Below are 11293 nucleotides of genomic sequence, written 5' to 3' on the forward strand. Positions count from 1 at the left end.
GGGCGCTAGTTGTGCCCTGTCCTGCAGGGTCGCTCTTGAGTGGGCATCGACCCCATGGCAGTGAGTTTGGCTGCTTCTTTGTTTGTGGGGCTGTGATCCAGTTAGGGTCCGAGCATTTCCTTTGGCGGTCCTCTCCAGTTAGCTCATCCTTAAAGCCTTTTTCTTTTTTTTCAGTTGTGGTAAAGCATATGCACCCACATTTGCCGTCTCAGCCATTCTGACACCTTCAGCAACGTTCCTCTTGTTGAACATGTGCAGCCGCCACTACTGTCCATCTGCAAACTTGCCCAGCACCCCGAGGAAGCTCAATGCCTCTAGGCAACAGTTCTTCTTTTCCTCCCCCTCAGTCTGATAAAATCTGGTCTCTGGGTTCGATGCAGCAAGCCACCAAGCTCACTGCCATCAAGTCAGTGCCAGCTGAGCGGCCCTGTAGGATTGGGTAGAACTGTCCCACGTGTTGAGACAGTATCTCTTGATGGGAGTAGATAGCCTTGACTTTTGCCTGTGGAGGGGCTGGTGGTTTCAAACTGCTGACTTAGCGGGCCGTAGCTCAGTGCGTAACCACCACACCACTACAGGTCCTGTATAAATGAGATCGTACATCGGCCCTTTTGTGCCTGACTGATTACGGTCACCATCGTGCTTTCAAGGCTCGTTCCTGCCATAGAACACGGCAGGACATGTTTCTCTTTATGGCTGACTAATACTCCACTCTGCGCCCACACACTCTTGGTTTACCCTCCCCTGTTGACAGACATCTGGGTGGTTCGTTGGGCCTCTCGGCTCCTGTGAGCGGTGCTGCGGTGAACACAACAGGGCGTGAACACACCAGGGCATCAACACGCTGGTGTTTGTGAGGGCCAGACACTTTGCTGTCTTCCATGAAGTTCCTGCTCTGCGAGTTCTAGTTCTTGCAGAGGGAATGGTCTGTCAGGACGCATTTCAGGTGGCAGCTGTGGGAGCGGCTGCTGGCGGGCTCCGTGTGCCCCTGCTCTCCTGGCTGGGACTGCAGGCCAGCCAGGTGATACCTCTGGTTTCCCCTCCTTGTCCTGTTACTGCTGCCGGCTTCTCGACTTTCCCTCCCTGATGGGAGGGGAGTGGAGTGGGTGACTGCGGCCTCATAAGCCTTCTTGCTGGCTGTGCAGAGGCCCCGTTGTCCCTAACGAGGATGAGAGGCTTTTGTTGGGTGAGTGGCACTGTGTTGGTTCTTACTGGCTGGAGTGGTTTGTGGTGGCAGCCTGTGTGCCATGTCTAGTGGGTTTGTGTAGAGGTGGAACTATGCTTCCCCTCTGTTCCCTTGTCACCTGAGTGCACCTGGCTTCCAGGAAGCCAGCACCCCTCTCTGGACTGAGTGGGAAGGGGGCAGGGCTGCCTGTATGTGTGGAGGTGCCCCCCCATACCAGGATGCGCCTGCGCTGGAGCAGCCCCTGAGAGCAGAGCTGCAGATTGACATAGGTCTTACAAGGGCCTTGAACCTGGGGCCAGTGCTGCCTGTGTACTTGGGGGAGGAGGTAATGGAAGGAGCTGGGTGTTGGGAGCAGAGATCCCACTCAGGGTCTTCGGGCATTCACCCACCCTGTCCTGCTTCCCTGCGGCCTCAGGAGTGCTCCTGTGAAGAGTTCTGCCCCGAGTGCTCAGTGGAGTTCACCTTGGATGTGCGGTGCAATGAGGACCAGACACGCCACGTCACCTCCCGAGACCTCATCTCCAACAGTTCCCGCGTCATCCCGGTCAGTGGTGCGCACTCCTGCCCAAGACCTCTCCTCACAAGCAGGCTCCACGTGGTCAGACTTGGGGGATGAGTGGGGTCTGTAAGACACTGGCTTCTACAGCCCTGACTGGCTTCCTGCCACAGGGTCAGAGTATGGTTGGGGCTGCATGCTGCCACCCAAGGGCCCTCTTAAAGGACTCACAGGGTGCTGTGAGGGTCTGATCCCTTCTCAGATGGGGCCCCAGGAGGGCTCCCTGGGTTTGGAGACTGCCCTAGGGTGCTGGAGAAACCACCAGCTTGGCTGGGTAGGTGAATGGCTAGCAGGCTGTTTGTTTGGGCTTCTTGCAGGTTACATCCCGAAACCGTGACAGTGACCCCAACGAGTACGTGGAGCAGGACGGTAAGAGGCGAGTGTGCGGCCTCCTCCTGGGCCCCTGCCTGCACGGACAGCAGCTACACATGCACTGCTACAGCTGCGTGTGGTCTTGGTTGCAGACCGGGCTGTGGGTGGGGGGGGGGTTGTCTTGGGGCCTCCTGACTCCAGTGCCCCAACCCCTCCCTGCAGACATCCTCATCGTCAAGCTCAGGAAGGGGCAGGAGCTGAGACTGCGCGCCTATGCCAAGAAGGGCTTTGGCAAGGAGCACGCCAAGTGGAACCCTACTGCAGGGGTGGCGTTCGAGTACGATCCTGACAATGCCCTGAGGCACACCGTCTACCCCAAGCCAGAGGAATGGTAGGTGCCCACCCAGTAGGGGCAGGCATGCCCTCAGGGTGGCAGAAATGGAAGTGGGTGCTGGTGACTGAGATGGGGAGGCCTGGTCTGGGCCTGAAGCAGCCGCAGCAACCCTGTGCTGACGTGTCTGACCTCAGGCCGAAGAGCGAGTACTCGGAGCTGGATGAGGATGAGTCCCAGGCGCCCTACGACCCCAATGGCAAGCCAGAGAGGTAAGGCCCTGCTCTGGCACCTGGAAGGTGTGTTTGGGTGCAAGCTGAACCAGGAGACCCTGTGTCTCATCTCCTGGTTCCTGTAAATTGAGGAGGGGCCTGTGATCTGTAAATCTATGCGTTTCGCACGTCCCCAGACAGCTTATCCTCCTCCCGGGGTTACTGAGCAATTCCTCCAGTGACCCAGTCGTTGCAGCCCCCAAAGTCGGGGACTTGCTGTGGGCGGGGCTCTGCAGCCCTGAGCACTGCCCTTCCTGTCCTCTTCAGGGTGGAGATGAGGCAGTCTGTGGCCGGAAGAGGCGTGGGTGAATGGAGGTCCACTGGGAGCCCCGGCTATGCCCCTAAGGCAGGCAGCCATGCTCAGGGCCAGGCTGTCAGCCTGCCTCAGCAGACTCTTGCACCTCAGGTTTTACTACAACGTGGAGTCCTGTGGCTCTCTGCGCCCCGAAACCATTGTCCTCTCAGCCCTGTCTGAGTTGAAGAAGAAGCTGAGTGATCTGCAGACCCAGTTAAGCTGCGAGATCCAGAGTGATGTCCTGACCATCAACTAGCTGCCCTGCTCCCGACAGCCAGACCTCTGCAGGCTGACCTGCTCGCAGGCCGTAGCACCACCTGGGCATAGCACCACCTGGGCAGGGGCACGGTCCTTCCGTGGCAGGCAGGAGACCAAGGAAGCTTTTGAGTATGAGGCAGACCTGCTCTCTCGGACGTTTGGCATCTTGGTCCACGTTCGGGTGCCAGAAATGCTACTAGAAACCCCACATCTCCCCCTCCTCGCCCCTCCCATGCCCCAGGGGCACCCCGTTAGCCCAGCCAGACCCCCTTCCCATTGATGGCCAGCTCCATCCAGGTGCTGCCAGTCCTCTCCCAGGCTCCTCAACCCTTGGAAGAGGGGAGCCCCCCACCCCTTGTCCCTCCCCAGAGAAGAAGCTCATGGCCCTGTTGTTGCATCAGTAACAAGTCCCTTCGCTGCCGGGAGCTTGAGGCACTCTGCCCCGTTTCAGTCTCCTTCCCTTGGAGCCTGGCCCTGGTCCTTCACACCAGCTCCAGGGAGCAACCTGTTCAGAGCAGGCAATCAGGCTGCCAGTGAGTGCAGAAAGGAAGGGCTAGCAACTGAGTCACCACTGTCTTTGTAAAGTTTTTTATTTTTGGCAATAAAGAGCACAACATCATCTCCTTCATGCTTCATAGTGCCACTAGCTGAGCCAGCCAGCTCGGCCGCTCTCCCCAAGGCCAAGGGACCCGCTTACTCCGTGGGGTGTCCACTCCCCAGAGTAGGTGCTAGGCCGATTGGACTGCAGGGCCCTCTTGGGAGGGAGCCTCCTGCCACAGCTCCAATAGTGGTTATTTACAAGGTCCAGTCCTGCAAATCAGAACCCTAAGGTACTTAAAAACAGAACACCACAAACCTCGTAAGCCAAGGTTTGCTGTGGGTAGAAAGATAGCCCTTCTGCACGGTACTCGATAGATACCAGCACTGGAACAAGGATTGCTTGAGTCGTGTTTCAGCAGGAGCCTCAGCACCGTGTGGGGAGGAGGAGAGGTCTGGGGTTTTGAGGGCTTCTGGCTGGTCCCAGGGGAGCAGGCAGTGCCCACCCGACATTGAGAAGGGTGGCAGGGGCCCTCTCCACAGGCCTGGCCCAGCCTGGCCCCGGGCGGGAAACAGCCTTCTTCTGCTTGTCTGAAGAACACGGCACCCCTACTTCGGGGCGTCTGAGCCCAGCAGGCAGGAAAGAGCCTGCACAGAGATGCTGTTTTAAGACCAGATTCACCTGAGATGTCAGCCAGATGTCCCCTCTGCGTCACCCTCCCAAGTGCCAGGCCGGGCCCTTCCAGTACCTCGCTGGGCCCAGAGGAGCAGGGTAACCACCTGCTGTCGGCCCTTGGGCTGCTTGGGGAAGGCCCATGGTCAGTGCCGGCATCACCTGATTGTCCCCCCTCTGGTCCCTGCAGCTCGAGCAGGGCCTGGTGGCAGGAGGGGTGGGCCACAGAGGCCAGGGCCGCTGCTCACACTCTTACCCAGCCTTGCCCATGACCCACTCGGGGATTAGAAGTGCGTATGTGGGGATGGCGGGAGGGGAGAAGTCTCAGTAATACAGAATATGTCATAAGCCGTATATATTAAATCACGAACAGTACACAGTTCCACGTGGCTCCAGCCCCTCATGCTCAGGCGGTGTGGCCAGCCCTATGCCTTCATCCAGCTTCACCCTCAGGGGAAAAGGAGGGACAGCACCTGTCTGGGCTGATGGCCAGCAGCCCCTCAGGGCCATCCCTGGTCACTGCAGCCAGGCCGGCACAGGCAGCCCTGGCGGTCCTGTGTCACTGGGCGGGGCTCTGAGCCTCACAACTGGCCCCCGGGCTGGACTTTGGCTTGAGCAGGATAAATCTGTGGAGGAGGTCCGTTTCTGAGCAGGCCTGGGCTGCCCCATACCCCTCACCTGTGGGCACAAGGCTGTCTCAGGGTACATCTGGGTTAGAAGGCCCGCCTCACCTGCCCTTCCCGGCACCTTCTGGGGGCACAGCACCACTCACCTGCACAGCTAGAGGCGTCAGCAATGTCCTGGGAGCCTGTGATGTGGTGCCAGTAGGCACTGCGGGGCAGCATGGTGGTGGGCGTGCAGGGGTACGAGTAGTGCTCCGTGCCCTTGTTCAGCAGCTGTGGGAAGGGCGTCCCGCCATGAGCTCCAGGCCAAGGCCATGGGTCTGAGGCCCGCCCACCCGCCTGCCTCCGCTCTGCCAGGGCCGCTGCCTCACCCGCACATTCTTCTCCATCTCCAGCAGGGCTCGCTTGTGCTGCTCTGCGATGGCCAGTGTGGCACTGTGCACCCGCTGGTAAATCTGTTCCCCCTCCTGTGTCTGGAAGGTGTAGAGGCCTTCCCCAGCGTCGCACATCCTGGGGGGACAGGTGGCACAGAGGACAAGGTAGAGGGGACCCTTCCACACATGCAGGCGCTCGGTCAGGAGCTCCTGGGGCCTCAAACTTGTGTAGCACGTTATGCACCTGGGGGCGCATGTGCACGCACGCAAACACATTCTTTCTCTCTCTCTCTCTCTGCTCTCGCTATTTTGCTCTCCCACCACGGCTGCCTGCACTGCCTCATGGGCATGACTGACTGAGCCCAGGTACACAGCAGACGGTGTGGCCGACCAAGTCTCTTCACCGAGGTTGTCCAGGGCTTATCCAGGGCCTGAGTTCAGCAGGGGTCAGCCAAACCTCACCAGGAGTCCACGAGGTTGCCGGCACTTAGCCTCCATTAGACAGGTGAGGAAACAGACTGGACTCCCCACCCAGGAAGTGGCAGTTAGACTAGACCCCTTGTGGGCAGGCTACCCTATGCCTCACTTTCTCCACCTGTAAAATGGGAGTATCTCGTCCCTTTGGGGCCGCTCTGCAGATAAGAGCCTGGTGCAGAGTGATGGCAGTGACCATGAGTGTGGGAGGCCAGAGCTCCTACCGGCCAGCCTCGAAGGTGAAGCGAGTGGTGTCCCGGCCGTAGCGGCGCAGCGAGCAGAGCGGCCAGGAGACGAGTTTCACGCGGGGGTTGTGGATGTCCCAGAGGTAGATGTTTTCGTGGGTGATCTGCAGCTTGCACTCGCCGTACACATCCAGGTTGGGGCAGGGCAGCAGGAAGACGTTGAAGCGATCTGGCCGGAGAGAGGACGGTGGCTTGGGGCTCCCCGGGAGGGAGGCCACCTCTGCCTGATTCCCCTCTCCCCACCCCCAGCTCCAACCCCAGTCTTACCTGTCTGTTCACACTGTACGCCCGGGGCCAGGAGGTCTGGCTCCCCTAGACTGATGTCATTGAGCCGAGACCCCAGACACTCCACGGACAGGGTCTTGTACCACTCCTCCGCCTCCAGCTCTGGAGAAGATGCCCCTGTCAGGCTGTGGGCAGGTCTCCGGCCACCCAGTAGAGCCATCTCACCATGCCATTGGATTCAGCCTGTCCAGCCCACCTCAGTCCCAGGACCTGTACCCTCAAAGGTCTGTCTGTCCCTCCCGGCCACCCTGTACCACCTCTAGCCAGGGCTGTCCCTGATATGTGGCCCCTGCACACCTGAGTCACACGTGAAGGTGCGCGCTGAGTCGTCCGCAAAGATGATGGCCACTGCCTGCCGCTTGGTCTCCTTGGGGAGCCGCGTGACACACTTGACATTGCTGATCTCAGTCACCTAGACAGCACCCACAAGGGACTCAGCCAGGTTCAAGAGTCTTCCCCTCCCTGCACTCTACCCTGCCCAGGAGAGTGGTCTTCAAAAATCTCAACAACAAGGCATACTACCAGAGTCCGTTCCGACTAATCGCAACCCCACAGGGCAGAGTAGAACTGCTTGTCAGTTTCTGAGGCTGTACATCTTCACAGGAGCCGACAACCTCATCTTTTCCCCCAAGGAGTGGCTGATGGGTTTGAACTGCTGACCTTCCGGTTAGCGGCTCAATGCGTACCCCATTATGCCACCAGGGCCCAGTGAGGCAGTAAATCATCCTTGCTTAGAGGCTAGGGTAGGCGGGGCCCATCCCTAACCTTGGGGCAACCTCGCAGGCACACCGACTTCTCATCCGGGTACTTCTCAAGCCGCTGGGGCCCCTTGCTGGAAGATTTCCGGAAGACCAGCCAGCACCGCCTGTAGATCTGTGGGGCAAGAAGCCAGCTTCAGGGCCCCCTGGACGGCTTCCAGGCAGCACAAGTTACCCAAGTCGCTCACAGGGGGCAGTGAAATACAGCCCTCCTGGGACCCCAGGCCACCAGAAAACCTGGGGGTGCTGCAAGCAGAGGCCACTCCTACAGAAAAGGCTGCCGCTTGGCTGGCCCTGAGAGGCTGTCCACAGGACGTGGCCTCAGTTACCACGGACTCTGAGCATCATTCACTCGTCACCAAGCACTTTCTAGTAGCACCTTCGGTCATTCGGCACGCTGAAAATGAGCTCTCGGAATCCTCTTGTCCTTCCACCTCGCAGATGGGGAGGTTGAGGCACCCAAAAGCTAAGACATTGGGCCAGGATTCACACAGACTGCATAGCGGCAGAGGCGACACGCCTACCCCTCTGGGCAGGGCTCCCCACCATCCTGTACTGGCCACAGAAAGCCATCTCCCAGAGGCAGGCATCAGACCTTGCCCACGCCTGCCAGGGCCCTGGGTCTCCTCCCTCTTCATTCTCTTACCGTCCTGCACCAGGTGGGAAGTCAGGGCTCTTGGAGGTCAGCGGGCAGAGCCAGAACCTGGGGCCACTCCAGACCATGAATGTCCACCCCAGTACCGTTTGCTCCTGGCCTCAACGGCCAACAGCCCTGTGCTTAGTGGGCTGCCCTGCGCTGCTAACCAGCAAGGAGCTCAGTAGGAGAAAAAGATTTTTTACTCCCGTAAAGAGTGACAGTCTCAGAAACCCACGGGCAGCTGGACAGTATAGGGTTGGCATCGACTCAATGGCAGTGTGTTCAGTTTTTAAAAGGTCTAAGCTTCATGAAGGAGCCCTGGTGGCATAGTGGTTACAATCCACACAAGGTTCATAGTTCGAAACCACCAGCAGCTCCACGGGAGAAGGGGGCTTTCTCTTTCCAAGTTACAGTCTCAGAAACTTACAGGGACCAAGTCAGTTCTACCTTGTCCTACAGGGTCGCTATGAGTTGGCAAGGAATCTATGGCAGTGAGAGAGACTCCCCCCTAGTGTGGGGGGGCCAAGCAGGGTGGGGCCAGCTGTAAAGTCAAACTGGCTCAGACACTTGGTGGCGCTACTGATTCTTGCTTCAGTTCTCTCCCTGGGCCCTACTCCTTCCAGGGACACTCAGGAAGCCTAGCCAAGCCTTGTCCCCAAAGCTTCGGGAGTAGCTATGCGCACTGTCCCCTCTCCCTGGCCGACCTAGAGCAAGAGTTGTGGGGGACCTGGGCCACACACAGCCCCAAACCCCTGCCCTTTCCCATCCCAAGAAGCCACTCGGTCTGGCCATTTCTGACTCCTGTCTGCCCCTGCCCCAGCCTCTGACTTAAACCACAGCAGCCCGAAATCTTCAGTCCTGTACCCCAGCCGGGGACCTTCCAGGGACAGGCACTATCCCACTCTCTAACCCTCACCTACATCATACCAAAGTTCACCAAAAAATGTGCGATTGTGTGAGGGATTGTGTGTGTGGATGAGCTTCCTTGAGGCTCAGCCTGTGTCTGATTCTCAAATCCCTACTGAACAGCCAGGAAGCCTCTTTAAAAAGCCTGCTGGACAAATGAATTGCCACAGAACGGCCAGTGGAAAGGAGGATGGATGAATGAATGGATGGACGCTGGCCACCCAGACTCACCCTGCCAGGCTGGGCTTCTAGCAGCCTGCAGAGTCAGGGGCAGGAGGTCTGGGGGCCTGAGTACCCTGGTTGCCTGGCTACAGGAAACACTGTCTCAGGGAGCTAGGAGCTCAAGAGCCCTCCTTCCCCACTTCTCCCTGCTCTTTGATCAGGCTTCAGAATCCCCCAACCTAGCTGCTGATTCCTGCCAGGTAGGAGGGCAGGTTCCCATCACTTCCAGCCCTGCCTCTGCCCTCTGTGGGCTGATACAAGAATGGCTGCCTCGGGGCTAAGCAAAGCCCCTCACATCCAGGCTGCCGGGGCTAGCAGAATTCTCAGGGGAGACATCCCAAACTAGCCTCCCCCCACCAGCTTTCTGGATGTGCCAACGGCTCGGCATTTGAGTCCTGCGTTCCTCCTGGACCCCCGTGGTAGCCCTGTGGCCTCCACGCGCTGCCCCCTCCAAGGGCCCAGCCCAGCTGACCTCTGGGGATCTGAGCCATCAGACAGCAGGACTGAGAATTGGCTGTGCAGCTTGACCTCGGCCTCCTTTTGTCCTGTGTTTCAAGTCAGTGGTCTGTGGCCCGCTTAGGAATGAATACAGGGCTTGCCTCCACAAAGCTGGGGACCCCACTCCTGCATGCACACTTGGCAGTAAGGGTGCTGATCCTGCCAAGACAGGGTATGGGGCTGTGGGGCCAAAGGAGGGAGAGGAACCAGAACCATGGGCATCCCACTAGGTTCTCCTTCATAAGCCAATCTGATGTCACAACCACTGGGTATCCCACCCAGGTTCTCATTCATAAGCCAATCAGGTGTCAGACCTTGGGCATTCCACCCAGGTTCTCATTCATAAGCCAATCAGACATCACAACCACTGGGAATCCCACCCAGGTTCTCATTCATAAGCTAATCAGATGTCACAACCACTGGGTATCCCACCCAGGTTTTCATTCATAAGCAACAGATGTCACAACCACTGGGTATCCCACCCAGGTTTTCATTCATAAGCAACAGATGTCACAACCACTGGGCATCCCACTCAAGGTTTTCATTCATAAGCCAATCAGATGTCACAACCACTGGGTATCCCACCCAGGTTCTCATTCATAAGCCAACAGATGTCACAACCACTGGGCATCCCACTCAAGGTTTTCATTCATAAGCCAATCAGATGTCACAACCAACTGAGCATCCCACTCAGGTTCTCATTCATAAGCCAATCAGTTGTCAGAACCACTGGGCCTCCCACCCAGGTTCTTATTCACAAGCCAATCAGGTGTCAGCATCAGCATCCCTCACAGCCCTGGCTGCTTACGATTAAACCAGCAATTATACGAAATGAAAGTAGCTGTCCACAGAGGCCATGGGACGCGGAGGGACATGTCGATGTACTTCCAGGGTGGGAGGAGCAGGGAAGGGAAGGGAGAGGAGGGGAGAGTAAAGGCGAAGGCCATGAGAAGCTGGTCCCAGGCCGGCTCACACACAGAGCAGCCACTGCCGCTGTGGTGACAACTTCAACAATAGCGGGGGGAGGCGCCTGCCCACCAGATGCCACCACCGCTGGCCCAGCTGCTGGGAAGCCAGCCAGCCGGAGGGCTGGGCGGGGGCTGCACATGCCAAGCGGTCCCCTGGCGAGACCTCAAACTTACGGGGCGGCACCATGCACCCCGCCACCCGGAGCTCCAGGCCCTGCAGAGAACGGCTCACCCCGAGCTTCCTGCTCTTCATCTTCACGTAGCCTTGCTTGACAATGTCGTTGAAATTGGTCGCCATGGTTCCCCACCGCCGCTGTCTCTGGGGCGCCCGGCTGGCGAGGCGAGGGGAGGGGTGGCCAGGTGGCCCTGGTTTCCGGCGGCTCCAATCACCTGTTCCTGATGCTCCGTCGGGGCGGGGGGCGGGGGGCACCAGGCTGGGCTCCTCACCTCGCGCGCCTCAGCATTGTTCTAGCAGCTCCTTCGCCCGGCGCCTGCTGGCAGCGAAAAGTGACAAGCAGCTCACAGACGGGATATCTTCCTCATCCTCGCTCGCTCGCTCTCGCTCCTTCTTTCTTTCCTCTCCCCACACTCCGCCCTCTTCCCTTCTCCTTCCTCCCCACCCCAGGGCGGCAGAACCATTCAGGAAAGCGAGGTGGAGGCAGGCAGCGGTGGAGGAAAATGGTCCGGCCCAGTCCCCTCCCTCACGGCTGGCGGTTAACCCCTTCCTGGGAAGACAGACCCGGGCTCTCCCCATGGTGGTGGGGAAGAAAGGGAGGTGGCCCGGGAGGCCTGGGCTGTGGCACAAAGCTGTCACCCCTGAGCTCTATCATCAGTGACCACCGTGGGTCCGACTCAGGGCAACTTGCCCAGAGCAGGGCCCGCT

General features: G+C 58.9%; 2 protein-coding genes across 4 annotated transcripts in view; one reads left to right on the plus strand and one right to left on the minus strand.

Moving 5' to 3' along the window:
- POLR2C (RNA polymerase II subunit C) overlaps window positions 1-3829 on the plus strand; it is a 7479-nt gene extending 3650 nt beyond the window's left edge. The window contains exons 5-9 of the mRNA XM_004704647.2: window positions 1602-1730; window positions 2060-2111; window positions 2277-2445; window positions 2583-2657; window positions 3064-3829. Coding sequence (XP_004704704.1) covers window positions 1602-1730; window positions 2060-2111; window positions 2277-2445; window positions 2583-2657; window positions 3064-3208 — 570 coding nt within the window. The 3' untranslated portion in view covers window positions 3209-3829. The remainder of the gene's footprint in view (window positions 1-1601; window positions 1731-2059; window positions 2112-2276; window positions 2446-2582; window positions 2658-3063) is intronic.
- DOK4 (docking protein 4) lies at window positions 3783-10981 on the minus strand. 3 transcript variants are annotated; one of them, XM_045293678.1, is made up of 8 exons: window positions 10643-10981; window positions 7187-7294; window positions 6719-6833; window positions 6404-6523; window positions 6116-6305; window positions 5415-5553; window positions 5193-5316; window positions 3783-5046 (listed from the first exon to the last, which is right to left on the minus strand). In XM_045293678.1, exons 1-8 carry the CDS (start codon window positions 10706-10708, stop codon window positions 4937-4939), a joined length of 972 nt encoding a protein of 323 aa, XP_045149613.1. In that variant the 5' UTR covers window positions 10709-10981; the 3' UTR covers window positions 3783-4936. The 3 variants fall into 3 exon arrangements, with proteins under 3 accessions (XP_045149613.1, XP_004704703.1, XP_045149612.1); XM_004704646.2 differs by having other exon boundaries at window positions 3783-5098; XM_045293677.1 differs by having other exon boundaries at window positions 3783-5112.
- Between the last annotated feature and the right edge of the window lie 312 nt (window positions 10982-11293).

This window comes from Echinops telfairi, unplaced genomic scaffold, assembly GCF_000313985.2.
Source record: "Echinops telfairi isolate 266 unplaced genomic scaffold, ASM31398v2 ScPeMD7_2291;HRSCAF=2852, whole genome shotgun sequence".
Classification (NCBI taxonomy): Eukaryota; Metazoa; Chordata; class Mammalia; order Afrosoricida; family Tenrecidae; genus Echinops; species Echinops telfairi.

Excerpts from the sequence above, each read along its gene's own strand:
- DOK4 (XM_045293677.1), bottom strand. The coding sequence starts at position 10,708 with ATGGCGACCAATTTCAACGACATTGTCAAGCAAGGCTACGTGAAGATG. Across the intron at positions 6,834-7,186 it reads GCCTGCGAGGTTGCCCCAAG|GTGACTGAGATCAGCAATGT; the intron begins GTTAGGGATGGG and ends GGTGCTGTCTAG. Across the intron at positions 5,113-5,192 it reads TGACGCCTCTAGCTGTGCAG|CCTTGTGCCCACAGGTGAGG; the intron begins GTGAGTGGTGCT and ends ACCCTGAGACAG.